The 19,063-nt window shown below is 41.4% G+C and overlaps 1 protein-coding gene across 2 annotated transcripts in view; it reads left to right on the forward strand.

The window, feature by feature from the left end:
* stimate (STIM activating enhance) overlaps nucleotides 1-19,063 on the forward strand; it is a 131,395-nt gene that overhangs the window by 99,375 nt on the left and 12,957 nt on the right. For both annotated transcript variants that reach the window (XM_073071940.1, XM_073071941.1), the window contains 3 exons: nucleotides 7,090-7,202; nucleotides 11,183-11,260; nucleotides 11,634-11,783. In XM_073071940.1, the coding sequence (XP_072928041.1) occupies nucleotides 7,090-7,202; nucleotides 11,183-11,260; nucleotides 11,634-11,783 (341 nt within the window). The remainder of the gene's footprint in view (nucleotides 1-7,089; nucleotides 7,203-11,182; nucleotides 11,261-11,633; nucleotides 11,784-19,063) is intronic.

Here is a 19,063-nt window from a genome sequence, read left to right on the forward strand (position 1 = left end):
AATCAATCGAGGAATGAGTCTAAAAACATTGTCTGATTGTAAGCCCTGTAAAAGTTACTCAATCATGTAACAATCCAGTTGTTAAGAAACAGAATATTACAGCACAGTACAGGCATTTGGCCCATGTTGTTGTGCCAACCATTAACCCTCCTGTAGATCAATTTAACCCTTCCCTCCCACCCTTTGCTCTATTTTTCTATCATTCATGTACCTGTCTAAGAGATACATAAATGTCCTAATATATCTGCCTCTACCACCACCCCTGGCAGACACATCCCACGCACCCACCACTCTGTTTAAAATAAAAATCTTATTTCTGATACCTGCCTTGTAATTTCCTTCATTCACCTTAAAATTATGTCAACTCGTATTAGTTTTTTCTGCTCTGGAAAAAAGTCTCTGGCTGCCCATTCAATATATGTCTCTTATTATCATGTACATCTCTGCTCACTCAGCCTATCCTCTTAAGACATGCTTTCTAAACCAGGCAGCATCCTGGTAAATCTCTTCAAGGTTCAGAGGTTAATTTTATTGTCAAAGTATAGATGTACAACACAGCTCTGATATTTGTTTAGTGCAAGTTTCCATGAAATACAGAAAAACTATGGAAGTTGTTGAAAGAAAAGACATGAACAACATCCCCAACACAAAAAAGAAAAAGAAGCAAAACTTGTGAACCCCAAAACCCCCCACCCCCTTCCTTGCACAAAGTACTAACAGATTGCCCCCATGGAAAGTGGCAGCTGGAACATCAAAAAACTCCAAACCTCCAACCCCCTCCCTCACAAAAAGGAAAGCAGCCATAACATCATACCATCAAGCCCTGAATCCCCATCATAAAAAAACAGCGATGGTAACCCCAAATCCCCAACCCCCCCTCACAAAAAAGAACAGCGACAATAGCATCAAAATTCCCTCTTTCACACACAAAAGCTAACAAATTGCTCACACAGTAAACACCAACAAGAACATCAGACCCCCAAATCCCCAACCCCACCATCTCACAAAGGTAATATATCACCCACCCACCAATCGGCAACAAGAAAGGAAACACTGAAAACTGAAGAAGACCAATATACAGTTCAATAATCAAGTGAATCTCAAAATACCAAAAACATCCTCTCATCAGTATTAAAGGAGAGTGGCCACACGAGCATAATCCTTCCATGAAGAGTGACCCGGAGGTCAGGTCTGAATGTCATTGCCACCGTGGTCTCATTTGAAAGTGATCACTGACCTCCTCTGCAAACACCTCGAGGCTTCAATATTCCTTGGCGCTTCAAAATCAAGTTGTTCATGACCCTGCGACCATCTCTAGTCTTTTCCATGAGCGAGCTCGTGTTTTCAGTCCTCTTTGAGACCCCATCTCTAGTCTTCTCCACGAGGCAGCTTGTGTTCTTGCACCTCTACAGACACAACAGAGTGCTGGATTATTCGATCAAATTTTGAACTGTGCATAACAGACTTCAACAGTTTCCATAACACAATCTCTAAAGATTCCACATCCTTATAAGTAGGGACCAGAACTGAACACAATATTCCAAATGTGGTTTAACCAGGATTTTATAGAGCTACAAAGAAGTTCAAAGTAAAGTATATATGTTATCAAAGTACACATATGTTGCCAATTACTACCCTGAAATTATTTTCTTTCAGGCATTCACAGTAGAACAAAGAAATACATTCAAATAAATTTTTAAAACGCACACAACAAAAAAAAACAAACAAGCAATGTGCATAAGACAATCTGCAAAGATGAAAAAAATAATATTAATAAGTAAATAAGGTATAAATATCAAGAATATAAGTTATTAAGTACTTAATAGTGACTCCATAGATTATGGAATCAATTCACTGTTGCGTAGAGTTAGTTATCTCCTCTGGTTCAATAGCTTTATGGTTAAGGGATGAAGGGACATCATTTCTGGGCTCTTGAACTTAATCCCCTGACTAGTGAAAGCCAAGACACTATACACTTTCTTAACAACCCTATCAATGTGCCTGTCAACTTTGAGGGATCTATGGATGTGGACCCTGAAATCCCAACAGCATAGAAACAGGCCCAATCAGCCCAACTAGTCCAAACTGAACTTTTAATCTGCATAGTCCCATCAAGCTGCACCCAGACCATAGCCCTCCATACCTCAACTATCCATGTACCTAAACAAATTTCTCTTAAATGCTGAAATCTAACCTGCATCAACCATTTTTGCTAGCAGGTCATTCCACACTCTCATCACCCTGAGTGGAAAAAGTTCCCCTTATACATTTCACTATTCACTCTTAACCCATGAAGCTTAGTTGTAGTCTCACCTAACAGTGGGAAATCTCAATTCAGAAACTACACAGCCAAGTTTCCCTGGACCCCTTGCCTCCTGACTTTCTGATTGAGCTTGCCTTGTCAAACACCTTACTAAAATCCATATGCCACATCCACTGCTCAACCTTCATCAATGTGCTTTGGCACGTACTCTCTAACAATCAACACTGGTGCTTCTCAAGGATGTGTACTTAGCCCATTGCTCAGCTCTCTCTACACCCACGATTGTGTGGCTGGGCACAGCTCAAATGACATAAGTTACTATGCTGACAACACAATAATTGTTAGCAGAATTTCTGATGGTGATGAGGATGTGTACAGGAGTGAGATAGGCTTGCTGGTTGAAGTGTCGTGCCAACAACCTTACACTCAATGTCAGTAAAGCGATGGAATTGATTGTGGACTTCAGGAAGGTGAGGTTGAGGGCTCAGAAGTGAAAAGAGTAAGTAGTTTCAAGTTCCTGGGTGTCAACATCTCTGAGGATCTATCCTGAGCCCAGTATCAGAAACAGAATCAGGTTTATTATCACCAGCATGTGACATGAAATTTGTTAACTTAACAGCAGCAGTTCAATGCAATACATAATATAGAAGATTAAAAATAATAAATAATTTAAAAAAATAATAAATAAGTAAATCAATTACAATATACGTATATTGAATAGATTAAAAAGTCTTCTTTATACTATGTATTAAAAAAAAGTTGAGGCAGTGTCCAGGGGTACAATGTCCATTTAGGAACCGGATGGCAGAGGGGAAGAACCTGTTCCTGAATCGCTGAGTGTATGCCTTTAGGATTCTGTACCTCCTACCTGATGGTAACAGTGAGAAAAGGGCATGCCCTGGGCACTGGAAGTCGGCTGCCTTTCTGGGACACCGCTCCTTGAAGAGTCCTAGGTACTTTGTAGGCTAGTACCCAAGATGGAGCCGACTAAATTTACAACCCTCTGCAGCTTCTGTTGGTCCTGTGCAGTAGCCCCCTTGTACCAGACAGTGCTGCAGCCTTTCAGAATGCTCTCCACGGTACATCTATAGAAGTTTTTGAGTGTATTTGTTAATGTACCAAACCTCTTTAAACTCCTTATGAAGTATAGCCATTGTCTTGCCTTCTTTATAATTGCATCGATATGTTGGGACCAGGTTAGATCCCCAAGAGATCTTGACACCCAGGAACTTGAATCTGCTCACTCTCTCCACTTCTGATCCTTCTATGAGGATTGGTATATGTTCCTTTGTCTTACCCTCCTGGAAGTCCACAATCAACTCTTTTGTCTTACTAATGTTGAGTGCCAGGTTGTTGCTGCGACACCACTCCACTTGTTGGCATATCTCATTTCTGTACACCTTCTCATCACCACCTGAGATTCTGCCAACAATGGTTGTATTGTCAGCAAATTTATAAATGGTATTTGAGCTATACCTAGCCACACAGACGTGGGTATATAGAGAGTAGATCAGTGGGCTAAGCACACACCTCTAAGGTGTACCAGTGTTAATTGTCAGTCAGTGAGGAGGAGATGTTATTACCAATCCGCACAGATTGTGGTCTTCCGATTAGGAAGTCGAGGATCCAATTGCAGAGGGAGGTACAGAGGCCCTGGTTCTGCAACTTCTCAATCAGGACGTAGGAACGTTGGTATTAAATGCTGAGCTGTAATCAATGAATAGCATCCTGTTGTTGATGTTTGTGTTGTCCAGGTGGTCTAAAGCCTTGTGAAGAGCCATTGAGCTTGCATCCACTGTTGACCTATTGTGGAGATAGGCAAATTGCAATCAGTCCAGGTTCTTGCTGAGGGAGGAGTTCAGTCTGGTCATGAACAACCTCTCAAAGCATTTCATCATTGTAGACGTCAATGCAACCAGGCGATAGTCATTAAGGCAGCTCACATTATTCTTCTTAGCACTGGTATAATTGTTGCCTTTTTGAAGCAAGTGGGAACTTCTGCCCATAGCCGTGAGAGGTTGAAAATGTCCTTGAATACCCCCGCCAGTTGGTTGGCACAGGTGTTTGGAGCCTTACCAGGTACTCCATCAGTATATTGATGCCATTACAAAGAAGGCATGACAGCAGCTATGTTTCATTAGGTGTTTGAGGAGAATTGCCAAGGACACTTGTAAATATCTACAAAGGTACTGTGGAGAGCATTCTACCTAGTTGCAAAACCTTCTGTTATGGTGGGATCGCTGCATAGGATTGGAAAGGGCTGCAGAAGTTGTAAACTCTGCCAGCTCCATCATGGGCACTAGCCTTCCTAGCATCTAGGATGCCTTCAAAAGTCAGCATCAGTCTTTAAGGACCTCCATCACCAGGGACATTGTGACCATCAAAGAGGAGGTACAGGAGCCTGACGACATAACTCAACGTTTCAGAAACAGTGTTTTCCCCACTGCTGTCAGATTTCTGAATGGACTATGAACCCATGAATACTTCCTTGGTATTTTTCCTCTCTTTTTGCACTACTTATTTAGTTTAATTGTCTTATATATATTGTACATTTTAGATGTTATGATGTACTGCTGCTACAAAACAACAAATTTCACAACATATGCCAGTGATAAGGAAACCATACTGAATCAGGTTTAAGGGAAAATCTTGCCTGACAAACCTTTTGGAGTTCTTTGAGGAGATTACAAGTAGGATAAATAAAGGGGATGGAATGGATGTTGTATTTTTGGACTTTCAGAAAGCCTGTGACAAGGTGCCACACATGAGGCTGCTTTAAGAGTCAGTGGTATTACAGAAAAATTACTGGCATAGTTAAAGCATTGGCTGATTGGTAGGAGGCAGCGAGTGGGAATAAAAGGATCCTTTACTGGTTGGCTGCCGGTCACTAGTGGTTTTTCTCAGGGGTCTGTGTTGGGACAGCTTCTTTATCTGCTGTATGTCAATGATTTAGATGATGGAGAGTTAAAGAGGAGCATGAGAAGGCCTTTTTGAGGCCAAGTTTCAGATTATACAAAGGTTGGTGGAGGGGTAGGTAGTGTTGAGGAAACAGGTAGGCTGCAGAAGGTCAGACAGATTAGGAGAAATAGCAAGACAGTGGCAAATGAAATACAAAGTGTGTACAATGTTGGAAACTGCATGGTCATGCACTTTAGTAGAAGAAATAAATGTGCAGACTATTTTCCAAATGGGAGAAAATCTTAAAATCTGAGATGCAAAGGGACTTGGGAGTCCTTGTGCAGAACACCCTAACTTACAGGTAGAGTCAGTGTGAGGAAGGCAAATGCAGTGTTAGCATTCATTTCAAGAGATCTAGAATACAAGAGTAGGGATGTGATGCTGAGGCCTCACCTTGAGTATTGTGAACAGTTTTGGGCTTCTCATCTAAGAAAAGATGTGCTGGTATTGGAGAGGGTTCAGAAGAGGTTCACAAGGATGATTCCGGGAATGAAAGGCTTATCATACAAGGAACGTTTGATGGCCCTCGGTCTGTAATCGCTGGAATTTAGAAGGATGTTAGGTAGGGGAGGAGGATCTCATTGAAACCCTTCAAGTGTTGAAAGGCCTAGACAAAGTAGATGTGGAAAGGATGTTTCCCATGGTGGGGGAGCCTAGGACAAGAGGACACAGCCTCAGGATAGAGGTGCATCCATTGAAATTAAAGATGTGGTGAAATTTCTTTAGCCAGAGGGTGATGATTTGTGAAATTTGTAACCATAGATAGCTGTGGAGGCCAGGTCATTGGGTGTATTTAAGGTAGAGCTTGATATGTTCTTGATTGGACATGGCGTCAAAGGTTACGAGGAGAAGGCCAGGGAGTGGGGCTGAGGAGGGGGAGAAAAAGGATCAGCCATGATTCAATGGCAGAGCAGACTCGATGGGCCAAATGGCCTGATTGTACTCCTATGTCTTATGGTCATATGATTTTGATGTTGAATTCAAAAGGCTCCTGAGGCATGACCTCCTTTACAAGACCATGCTGACAATCTAGTCTCTAAGAATCCTCACCAATAATTTGACCACTACTGAAATAAGACTCTCTGCTTTATAATTCCCAAGATTATCCCTGCTCCCTTTCTTGAACAAAGAAGTAACATTAACCACTCTCCAGTTACCTCTTACCATTCCTATAATATAGATAAAGAGAACCTAATTAAATAAGTAACTCAAAAAACATTACACATGTAATATTGGATCATTTTTCTCAATAAATAAATGAACAAGTATAATGTTTTTTGTGTTATTTATTTAATTGGGTTCTCTTGTAGTTTTAGGACTTGTAATCAGATCTGATCACATTTTAGGTCAATTTTATGCAAAGATAGAGAAAATTCTACAGGGTTCACAAACTTTCTAGCATCATTGTATACTGAATCAGTAGACAATCTCTCCACGATGTCCTCCCTTTGCACAGTTGTGATACTATCCCTGATTAGCAGTGCCACTCTTCCACCTCCTTTACCCGCCCATCCCTGTCCTTTGTGAAACATATGAATCCCAGAACATCCAGCAGCCATTTCTACCCTTGTGACAACCAAGTTTCCATAATGTCCACAACGTTGTAGTTGCACGTACTGATCCATGCTTTAAATTCATCCCCTTGGTCCTGATTCATTAAAATAGACACACTTCAATCCATTCTACTGACTGCAATTTTGCCATATCAACTGCCTATCCTTAGTCTCTCTACACTCAGCATTTACTTGTAAATCAACTGCCTCATCATTTGACCTACTACTGTGGTTCCCATCCCCTGCTAAACTTGTTTAAAGCCTCTCCTATGTTTGCCTGCAGCAGTAATCCCAAGTACTGAACATGTTTTGCAGGAGATCCACTGGAATGCAGTGCTTGGGTTGGACAGTGTGCACTTTACCTATTGATTATGATGTTGGAGAAGACCGTGGTAATTATTGTGCTGCTTTTACCTCAGTGGAAGAAGGTTTGTATGCTTTGGCCTCCACTTCGGCTTTGTTCTAATTACATTTGTAAATGTTATACTTTAGTTGTTAAGTTACTGCTGTTGGTTAAAATGAGCAGATCACTAACTGATTTATAGCTGAAAGTTTATGATACCAAGAATATTAAAATGCCTTTATTGCGAACTACACTATTCCATAGTTAAAACAAAACTGAAATATTTTGTGGCGTGTGACAGGGTACATTGTATAATAAACTGAGTCAGAAATGAAAATCCAAACATTGTAAATGCTGGAAATCTGAAAGATAAACAGCAAATTGGGTAGTATCTGTGGAAAGACTCAATGATTCAGTTCTGTGAAATGCTGTACAGACCTGAAACATTGATGGATTCTGAAGTTAGGAAACACTGTGCACATGAGTATAAAAGTTAAGAATTCTTTTCTGCAAATAGCTGTTAAAAGTAATAATTAAATAAATATGATATTGATCACATTTTGATCATAAAAGATAATTAGAGATAAATCAGCAAATTGGTTGCCTGTCTACGGGTATTCAGCAACATCTCCTACTTCATTCCCTAGTGATTCCTCAATGTGATAGCTGACAGTTAAGGAGGAAAATAAAGCATATGAGGTTGCTCTGGCATACAAGCTGAAGGAGAATCCCAAGGGCTTTTACAGATATATTAAGAGCAAAAGGATAGCAAGAGACAAAAGATCTGTGCATGGAGATGAAAAAGATGGGGGAGATCTTAAACTGATTTTTTGCATCTGTATTTACTTGGGCAGAGACATAGAGTGTGTAGTAGTGACACACTCCTACTCAGCAAAGCAGTAGTGATGTCATGGACAATGCACAGATTACAGAGGAGGTGTGTGCTGTGCTGAGGCAAATCAGGATGGATAAATCCCCAGGGTCTGCAAGGTGTTCCCTCAGACCCTGTAGGAGGCAAGTGCAGAAACTGCAGGGGCCCTAGCAGAGATATTTAAAATGTGTTCAGCAACAGGTGAGGTTCCAGAGGATTGGAGGGATGGCTAATGTTGTTCTACTGTTTAATAAAGGCTTCAAGAATAAACCATGAAATTAAAGGCTGGTGAGCTTGACACTGATTGTGTTCTAAGGGACTGGATATATATACAGCATTGTGCAAGTCTTAGGTACACATATATAGCTACGGTGCCTAAGACTTTTGCACAATAATATAATAATTTTATGAATTGCACTGTACTGCTGCCACAAAAAAAGCAAATTTCATGACGTATATGAGTGATGATAAATCTGATTCTGATATATGGGTCTCTATTGTGGACTGAGAATGGGAAGGGGGCAGGGAGGGGGAATCATGGTTGGATAAAAGGGGAAGGAAGAGGGGAGGGATCGGGAAGCACCAGAGGCACATTCTGTAATGACCAATTGTTTGGAATCAATTGACCTTGCTTGGTGTCTCGGGGCTGGGTGTGACTGCACCCGCACCGCCCTCTGCCCCTGGCACTTTTCTGCCACTTGTCCCACACCCCTTCCGCGGCAATCCACCCTTACATTCCCAACATCTTTGCCATGCCAGATTTACAAACTCGCTCTTCACTGCAAATAGACAAACACAGTACTGTGCAAAAGTCTTTACACCCTAGTACTATAATGTATTTGGGTAGATGAAGACTGATCAAAAGGCTTTATGTGTGGTAGGAAATGTCTAATCAATCTTATAGAGCTTTTGAGGAAGTTGCTAGGAAATTTTGATAAGTTGTTGAAGGCAAGGCAGTGAATGTTGTCTATGTGGACGTTAGCAAGGCCTGCATGAGAAGTTGGTCAAGAATCTTCAGTGGCTTGGCATTCAAAATGAGGTAGTAAATTGGATTAGATATTGACTTCATGGAGTTAACTGGATTAGCGAATTTGCAGATGACACCAAAATCGGAGGGTAGTGGACGGCTATTAAAGCTATCAAAGCTTGCAGCGGGATCTAGACCAGTTGGAAAAATGAGCTGAAAAATACAGTTTGAATTTAATGCAATCAAATGTGAGGTTTTGCACTTTGGGAGGACAAACCAAGGTAGGTCTTACACAATGAGTGGAAGGGCACAGAGAAGTGTGGTAGACAGAGAGATCTGGGAATACGCATCCATAATTCTTTGAAAGTGGTGTCACAGGTAGATAGTGTTGTATATAGAGCTTCTGGCACATTGGCCATCATAAATCTAAGTACTGAGTACAGGAGATGGGATGTTACGCTGAAATTGTATAAGAAGTTGGTGAGGCCTAATTTGGAGTATTGTGTGCAGTTTTGGTCACCTACCTACAGGAAAGATTTAAAGAAGATTTAAAGAGGGCAGAGAAAATTCACAAGAATGTTGCCTGGACTTGAGGACCTGAGTTATAGGGGGAGGTTGGACAGGTTAAGACTTTATTCCCTAGAGATAAAGAGAATGAGGGGGCATTTGATGGAGGTATACAAAATTGAGGGGTATAGATAGGATAAATGCAAGTAGGCTTTTTCTACTGAAGTTGGGTACAACTAGAAATATGTGTCATGAGTTAAATGTGAAAGGTGACATGTTTAAGGGAACATATGGGGGTACATCTTCACTCAGAGGATAGTGAGAGTGTGCTGCCAGAGCAAATTATACATGCCAGCTGGATTTCAACATTTAAGAGAAATTTGGATAAGTACATGGATGGGAGGAGTATGGAGGTCTCTGATCTGGGTGCAGGTCGATGGGACAGGGCAGATTAATATTTCGGCACAGATTAGCTGGGCCAAAGGACCTATTTCTGTGCTGTAATGATCTATAACTCTGTAGCACTGATACTTTGAGTTTTAGAGTTGTGCAGCACAGTAACAGGCTCTTCAGCCCATTTCGTTAATGCCAACTGTGAAGTCTGTCTATGCTAATTGCACTTGGCCACATTAGGTCAGTAATCCTCTACTCCTTTTCTAACCAAACACCTTTTAAACATTAAAATTGTATCTGCCTCTTTCACTTATCTGACAGCTTGATCCATATACCCACCTCTCTCAGTTTGAGGGTTAGGGGTGAAATAAACATACCTCTCAGATATAATTTAATTTCTTCCCCTGTCAGCATAAACTAATGCCTTCTATTTTTAAACTTTCCCCCATCCTTGGAAAGAGACTTATCTACCTGATCTATTCTCCCTATCTATTAGAAGGAAATGGGCCAAACATAGGGAAATGGGACTAGATTAGACATGCATTGTCAGTATGGACCAGTTAGACCAAAGAACCTATTTCCATGCCTTTTGACTGACTATATAATTCCAACAAGCCTCCACTCTACCCTCTGATTCCTCCCACCAAGAACATTTTAATTTAATTGGCTAGCTCACCCTGGAACATGGAGATAGACACCATTATGCCTTGGAGATTTATCCATTTTCATGTGTGCCAATATTTCTCACATTTCCTCCTTCCTAACACAGACATGATCCAGAACATCAGCTTACCCCTACCTTAACAATTCAGCCTCATTGAATACCAATGAGGAATATTCTTTCAGAAACTTAATCATATCCTGGCTCCAATATAAACTGGAGGAAGTTTGCCCTGGTGCACAGGGGAATGAAGGAAGTGACAGAGCTGAATTTCATGAAGTCCTCATATTGAATTTAGTAGAGAGGGAGAGGAGGTGTTTGAGATTGTTCATAATGGTGAAGAGAAAAGTGCATTAGATTTGAGAGTGTAACACACATTCAGTTGTATCTAGACTGTGGAAAGGGTGACTGAGAGTGAATGGTCCATGAAATGACCATGTTCATGCAGGATCTTGACCCAAAAATCAAAAGGTCCTCACCCGCCCTCCCATGGTTTGTTTATTGGTGAATGGAATGATTGTAGATTGAGGAGGTTGTAGATCGATGAGACTAAGCAGAATAATGGAATAAGGGCCCGTGCTGTAGTACTTTATGACTATGAGAAATTTTGCTTGTTGAAAAGGTCTCCTATCATATATACACTTTGACTTTGTTTATGATTTGTAGGTGGCTCTACTCAATCCAATTCAGAACCCACAGTTGGAACTGGCAATTGTGATGCTGATCGTCCCTTTTTTTGTCAATGTAAGTAGCCCTTCTGGATATAGCTGTTGTACATGAAGGTTTGTGTAGCTCTGAGTTTTATATCTGTTCTCATATAGAAGATTTGTAAATTTAATCATAAACAATGAGATGCAGAATTAGGAACATCATTTATGCAGTTTGAAAGCTAAACATTAGGTTTTTAGAAATAAAGTATTTAAATCAAATATTTGTGATTGGAAACAAAATATTTCTATTAATTAACTATACTAATAATCTGTAGATGTGATATGAATTGTGTCACACTTCATCTGTGTGTTCATCAATAGTACTAAATATTTGCACATGTCTATGTTTGTGTTCCCCAATACAGTATTCAGTCACTGCCATGTTTTTTCCTTCCCATTCCTCATAGGCATTAATGTTTTGGGTGGTGGATAATTTTCTAATGAGGAAAGGGAAAACTAAAGCTAAACTGGAAGGAGAAGGCGGAGAGGACGAATCTCGAAGCAGCAACAAAGTCCGATACAGAAGAGCGGCATCACACGAGGAGTCCGAGTCTGAGGTAAAAGTTGATGACAAGGTCTAAACATGAATTCTTTATTCTTTCTCATTACTACTTTTATCTCATTGCCATCAGTAAGAACAATTCACAGATGTTTTGAATAGTACCATATTCATAAACTGATCAGCCTGTTAGATAAGTTTGCTCCTTTCTCCATAACTCAGAAATTTATTCTTATCAGCTCAGAAGAAATCAGGCTTATTATCGCTGTATTATACAAACCCCATTTCCAGAAAAGTTGGGATATTTTCCAAAATGCAATAAAAACAAAAAATCTGTGATATGGTAATTCACGTGAACCTTTACTTAACTGACAAAAGTACAAAGAAAAGATTTTCAATAGTTTTACTGACCAACTTAATTGTATTTTGTAAATATACACAAATTTAGAATTTGATGGCTGCAACACACTCAACAAAAGTTGGGACAGAGTTAAAATAAGATTGAAAAGTGCACAGAATATTCAAGTAACACCGGTTTGGAAGACTCCACATTAAGCAGGCTAATTGGTAGCAGGTGAGGTATCATGACTGGGTATAAAAGTAGCGTCCATCAAAGGCTCAGTCTTTGCAAGCAAGGATGGGTTGTGGCTCACCCCTTTGTGCCAAAATTCGTGAGATAATTGTTAGTCAGTTCAAAAGGAACATTCATGGATTGCAGAGAATTTAGGTCTTTCAACATCTACAGTACATAATATTGTGAAAAGATTCAGAGAATTCAGAGACATCTCAGTGTGTAAAGGGCAAGGTTGGAAACCACTGTTGAATGCGCGTGATCTTCGAGCTTTCAGGCGGCACTGCCTAAGAAACCGTCATGCTACTGTGACAATTATAGCCACCTGGGCTCGGGAGTACTTAGGAAAACCATTGTCACTTAACAGAGTCCATTGCTGCATCCAGAAATGCAACTTGAAAAACTGTATTACGCAAGGAGGAAGCCGTACATCAACTCTATGCAGAAACGCCGGCAAGTTCTCTGGGTCCGAGCTCATCTCAGATGGACTGAAAGACTGTGGAACCGTGTGCTGTGGTCAGATGAGTCCACATTTCAGCTAGTTCTTGGAAACAACGGGCATTGAATTCTCCGTGCCAAAGATGAAAGCGACCATCCTGATTGTTATCAGCGAAAGGTGCAAAAGCCAGCATCTGTGATGGTATGGGGGTGCATCAGTGCCAACGGCATGTGTGAGTTGCATGTATGTGAAGGTACCATTGACTCTGAGGCATATATTAGGATTTTAGAGAGACATATGTTGCCATCAAGGCAACGTCTCTTCCTGGGACGTCCATGCTTATTTCAGCAGAACAATGCCAGACCACATTCTGCACGGGCTACAGCAGCGTGGCTTTGTAGGCACAGTGCGTGTGCTTGACTGGCCTACTGCCAGTCCAGATCTATCTCCTATTGAAAATGTATGGCGCATCATGAAGAGGGAATCAGACAACGGAGACCACGGACTGTTGAGCAGCTGAAGTCTTATATCAAGCAAGAATGGACAAAATTTCCAATTGCAAATCTACTACAATTAGTATCCACAGTTCCAAAACAATTAAAAAGTGTTATTAAAAGGAAAGGTGATGTAACACAATGGCAAACATGCCTCTGTCCCAACTTTTGTTGAGTGTGTTGCAGCCATCAAATTCTAAATTTGTGTATATTTACAAAATACAATTAAGTTGGTCAGTAAAACTATTGAAAATCTTTTCTTTGTACTTTTGTCAGTTAAATAAAGGTTCACGTGAATTAACGTATCATAGATTTTTGTTCTTATTGCATTTTGGAAAATATCCCAACTTTTCTGGAAATGGGGTTTGTATTTCATGAGATATTTTGTGACAGCAGTAATTGTTTCAAGGCATTTTGTTCCAACTCTGTCAATGTAATAGTATAGAGTAATAAGACCATGAAATATAGGAGCAGAATTAGGCCATTTGGCCCATCGAGTCTGCTTCTCCATTTCATCATGGCTGATCCAAATTTCCTTTAGAGTATATTTCCAAATATACTTTAGGAATTTGAAGAGATTTGGTATGTCAACAAATACACTTAAAAACTTCTATAGATGTACTCTGGAGAGCATTCTGACAGGCTGAATCACTGTCTGGTATGGTGGGGGCTACTGCACAGGACCAGAAGAAGCTACAGAGGGTCATAAATTTAATCAGCTCCATCTTGGGTACCAGTCTACAAAGTACCCAGGACATCTTCAAGGAGCAGTATCTCAGAAAGGCAGCATCCATTATTAAGGACCTCTAGCACCCAGGCATCCCCTTTTCTCACTGTTACCATCAGATGGGAGGTACAGAAGCCTGAATGCACACACTCAGCAATTCAGGAACAGCTTCTTTCCCTCTGCCATCCGATTCCTAAATGGACATTGAACCCTTGAACACTACGTCACTTTTTTAATCTATTCAATATACGTATAATATTATTGATTTACTTATTTATTTATTATTTTTTCTTCTATATTATGTATTGCATTGAACTGCTGCTGCTAAGTTAACAAATTTCACATAGAAACATAGAAAACCTACAGCACAATACAGGCCCACAAAGTTGTGCTGAACATGCCCCTACTTTAAAAATTACTAGGATTACCCATAGCCCTCTAATTTTCTAAGCTCCATGTACCTGTCCAAAAGTCTCTTAAAAGACGCTATCGGATCCGCCTCCACTACCATTGCCGGCAGCCCATTCCACACACTCACCACTCCCTGTGTAAAAAATTTACCCCTGACATCTCCTCTGTACTTACTCCAAAGCACCTTAAACCTGTGCCCTCTTGTGGCAGCCATTTCAGCCCTGGGAAAAAGCCTCTGACTATCCACATGATCAACACATGCCGGTGATAATAAACCTGATTCTGGTTCTGATTTCATAGAAACATAGAAACGTAGAAACATAGAAAACCTACAGCACAATACAGATCCTTCGGCACACAAAGTTGTGCCAAACATGTCCCTACCTTAGAAATTACTAGGCTTACCTATAGCCCTCTATTTTACTAAGCTACATTTCTGACCAATCAAAAATCTATTAACCTCTGCCTTGAATATACATAAAGTCTTGGCCTCCATAACTGCCTGTGGCAATGAATTCCACAGATTCAGCACTCTTTGGCTATAGAAATTCCTCCTCATCTCCATTCTAAAAGGACACCCCTCTATCCTGAGGCTGTGTCCTCTGGTCTTAGACTCTCCCACCAAAAGAAACATCTTCTCCGCAACCACTCTATCGAGGTCTTTCACCATTCGATCGGTTTCAATTTGGTCACCCCTCATTTTTCTGAATTCCTGTGAATACAGACCCAGAGCCAACAAACACTTTTCATATGACAAGTCATTCAAAACTGGAATCAGTTTTGTGAATCTCCTTTGAACCCTTTGCAGATTCAGCACATTCTTTCTAAGGAGCCCAAAACTGCACACAATACTCAAAGTGAGACTTCCCGGGTGCTTTATAAAGTTTCAACATTACATCCATGCTTTTATATTCTAGACCTCTTGAAATGAATGTTAACATCACATCATAGAACTCTACAGCACAGAAATAGGCCCTTCTGCCCACCTAATTCATGCCAAAATGTTTTTCTGCCTGGTTCCATTGATCTGCACTTGGACCAGAACCTTCCGTATCCCTCCCATGGTATAATCATCTTGTGTTAAAATCAGACCTTTAGAATGACAAAATTCTATGAAATTAGTTAATCAAAATACAGCATTTTCCAAGTAAGCCATTGTTTGTAAGATACTGTAGATTGGTGAAATCTTAGTTCTAAAGCCATATAGCACAGAAGGGCTTATGAAGTGTCTCGAGCCGAAATGTTGACATTTCATTCCTTTCCATTGATGCCCGACCTGCTGTATTCCTCCAACGTTCTGTCTGTGTGTTACTAACTCTATAGCTTTCTTTCAAAGCTCTGGGATGTAGATTATCAAGTCCTTTGCATTTACCATTATTCAAGCTCACCAACTTTTCGAGTAATATTTTAATTAGTTATTTCCTGCAGTTCTCTTTTTTTGTTAAACGTGTGATTTTCTGGTATTTTTCCAGCAGATTTAGGGTAGTCTCTTTTCTCTGAAGACTATTGAAATATGCATTGATTTACCTGCAGGCATTTGTCCTTCCATGTTACAAATTCTCCATTCTCTGTTCTTAAACCACCCATGGTTTTCATCCGTAGTCTTTTTTTAAATAATGTTTTGGCTAGTTTACTTTCACATTTTACTTTTCTTTATTAATTCCTGGGCATTTCTAAAATGCTAAGATCTTATGGCTAACATGAGATCACAGTTTTAAGGTGCTTGGAAGTAGGTACAGAGGAGATATCAGGGGTAAACACAAAGTACACTGCAGATGCTGTGGTCAAATCAACACGTACAAACAAGCTGGATGGACTCAGCAGGTCAGGCAGCATCCGTTGAAAGGAGCAGTCAACATTTTCGAAAGGTCTTGGTCCGAAACTTTGACTGCTCCTTTCAACGGATGCTGCCTGACCTGCTGAGTCCATCCAGCTTGTTTGTACGTGTTGAGATATCAGGGGTACGTTTTTTACATAGAGAGTGGTGAGTGCATGGAATGAGCTGCCAGCAACAATGGGGGAGGCGGATACAAAACTCCTGGATAGGTACATGGAGCTTAGAAAAATAGAGGGCTATGGGTAACGTTAGGTAATTTCTAAAGTAAGTACCTGTTCAGCACAGCATTGTGGGCCAAAGGGCCTGTATTGTGCTGTAGGTTTTCTATGTTTCTATCTTAAGGCCTTAAGATCTGAGTGATAGTCACAGAGAAGTACAGCACAGAAACAGGCCCATCTAATCTGGGATCAGGTAATGGGGGAGACAGTTAGAGCAGTGGTGTGCTCCGTATGCAGTATGTGGGAGGTCAGGGTCAACACAGTTGCCCCTGTTACCACACCTGCAATAGGTGCATCTAGCTGCAGCTCCTATCAGACCGAGTTAGGGAATTGGAGCGGGAGCTGGATGAACTACGGATCATTCGGGAGGCAGAGGCAGAGATAGATAAGAGTTATCGGGAGGTAGTCACACTGAAAAGACAGGAGGTAGGCAAATGGGTGACAGTCAAGAGAGGCAGGGGGAGCAGACAGAGAGAGAAGAGCACCCCTGTGGCCGTTCCCATCAAAAATAAGTATACCGTTTTGGATACTGTTGGTGGGGATGACCTACCAGGAACAAGCTGCAGTGGTCCTGTCTCTGGCACTGAGGTTGGACCCTCGACTAGGAAGGGGAGGAGGGAAGAGAAGAGAGCGGTATTGATAGGGGATTCTATAGTCAGGGGGGCGGATAGGAGATTTTGTGGGGAAGATCAGGAGTCTCGGATAGTATGTTGCTTCCCTGGTGCCGGGGTCCGAGACATCTCAGATCGGGTGCAGGTTATTCTCGAGAGGGAGGGCAAGAATTCAGATGTTGTGGTCCATGTAGGGACCAATGACGTAGGTAGGATGAGTGAGGGGGTCCTGCGTAGGGAGTTCAGGGAGTTAGGTGCGAAGCTGAAGAGCAGGACCTCCAGGGTAACAATCTCAGGATTGCTACCTGTGCCACGTGCGAGTGAGGCAAGGAACAGAAGGATTATAAAGATTAATACGTGGCTGAGAGGATGGTGCAGGAGGGAGGGCTTCAGGTTTGTAGATAATTGGGCTTTGTTTCAGGGAAGGTGGGATCTGTTCCGAAGGGACGGTTTACACCTGAACTGGAGCGGTACTAACATTCTTGCAGGGAAGTTTGCTAGTGCTTCTTGGGGGGGTTTAAACTAAATTTGCAGGGGGCGGGGATCCAAAATGTGAGAGAGGATAGCGAGAGGAAGAATAAAGGACAGGTGGGGACTACACGGTTCCGGAATATTAAGTGTGTAGTAGAGAAAGGTGAGGCGGAACAAGTGATAAGGAGGACACATGTACAGAGGGATGGTCTGACGGAACATGGAGTTAAATGTGTTGAAAGAATAAGTAAATTTAGGAAGAACAACAAAATTCTAGGGGCGTATAGCCCGATGGGAGTTCGGGGAGCTGGGTTAAGCACAATAGGCAGCGATTCAAACAGAGAGAGGAGAAATGGGCTAAAAATTCTATATCTGAATGCACGAAGTGTCAGAAATAAGGCGGATGAGCTTGAAGCTCAGGTGCGAATGGGTAACTATGATGTTGTTGGGATAACGGAGGCATGGCTGCAGGGAGATCAGACCTGGGAAATGAATGTACAAGGGTATATGTGCTATCGTAGGGTCAGAAATGTGGGCAGAGGGGGTGGGGTGGCCCTGTTGGTGAGGAATGAGATTCAGTCCTTTGCAAGGGGGGACATAGGGTCAGGAGAAGCAGAGTCTGTGTGGGTAGAACTGAGGAACAGTAAGGGCAAAAGGACCCAAATGGGTGTTGTCTACAGGCCACCAAACAGTAGCATGGATATTGGGTGCAAGTTGAATAGGGAGTTAACATTGGCATGTGGCAAAGGTAATGTCGCAGTAGTTATGGGGGATTTCAACATGCAGGTGAACTGGGAGAATCAGGTTGGTGCTGGACCACAGGATAGGGAGTTTGTAGAGTGCCTACGGGATGCATTCTTGGAACAGCTTGTATGAGAGCCCACCAGGGACAAGACTATTCTGGATTTAGTGTTCTGTAATGAACAGGATTTGATAAGCGATCTTGAAGTAAAGGAGCCATTAGGAGGTAGTGATCATAATATGATAAGTTTTTATCTGCAATTTGAGAAGGATAAGGGCAGCTCGGAGGTGTCAGTGTTGCAGTTGAACAGGGGAAACTATGGAGCCATGAGGGAGGAGCTGGCCAAAGTTGATTGGACGGATAGCCTGGCAGAAAAGACAGTGGAACAGCAATGGCAGGTATTCTTGGGAATAATGCACAAGGTGCAAAATCAGTTCATCCCCCAGAGAAGGAAGGATTCAAAGGGGGGAAAGGGGCCACAGTGGTTGACAAAGGAAGTCAGAGATTGCATAGCATTAAAAAAAAGCAAGTATGACAGAGCTAAGGTGAGTGGGAGGACTGATGATTGGGAAGTTTTTAAGGAACAACAGAACTTAACTAAAAAGGCAATACGAGGAGAAAAAATGAGGTACGAATGCAAGCTAGCCAGGAATATAAAGGAAGATAGCAAAAGCTTTTTTAGGTATGTGAAGAGAAAGAAGATAGTTAAGAACAATGTTGGGCCCTTGAAGAATGAATTGGGTGAAATTGTTATGGGAAACAGAGAAATGGCAGAAGAATTTAATGAGTACTTTAAATCTGTTTTCACTAAGGAAGA

This window comes from Hemitrygon akajei, chromosome 19 (assembly GCF_048418815.1).
Source record: "Hemitrygon akajei chromosome 19, sHemAka1.3, whole genome shotgun sequence".
In the NCBI taxonomy this organism is placed as follows: Eukaryota; Metazoa; Chordata; class Chondrichthyes; order Myliobatiformes; family Dasyatidae; genus Hemitrygon; species Hemitrygon akajei.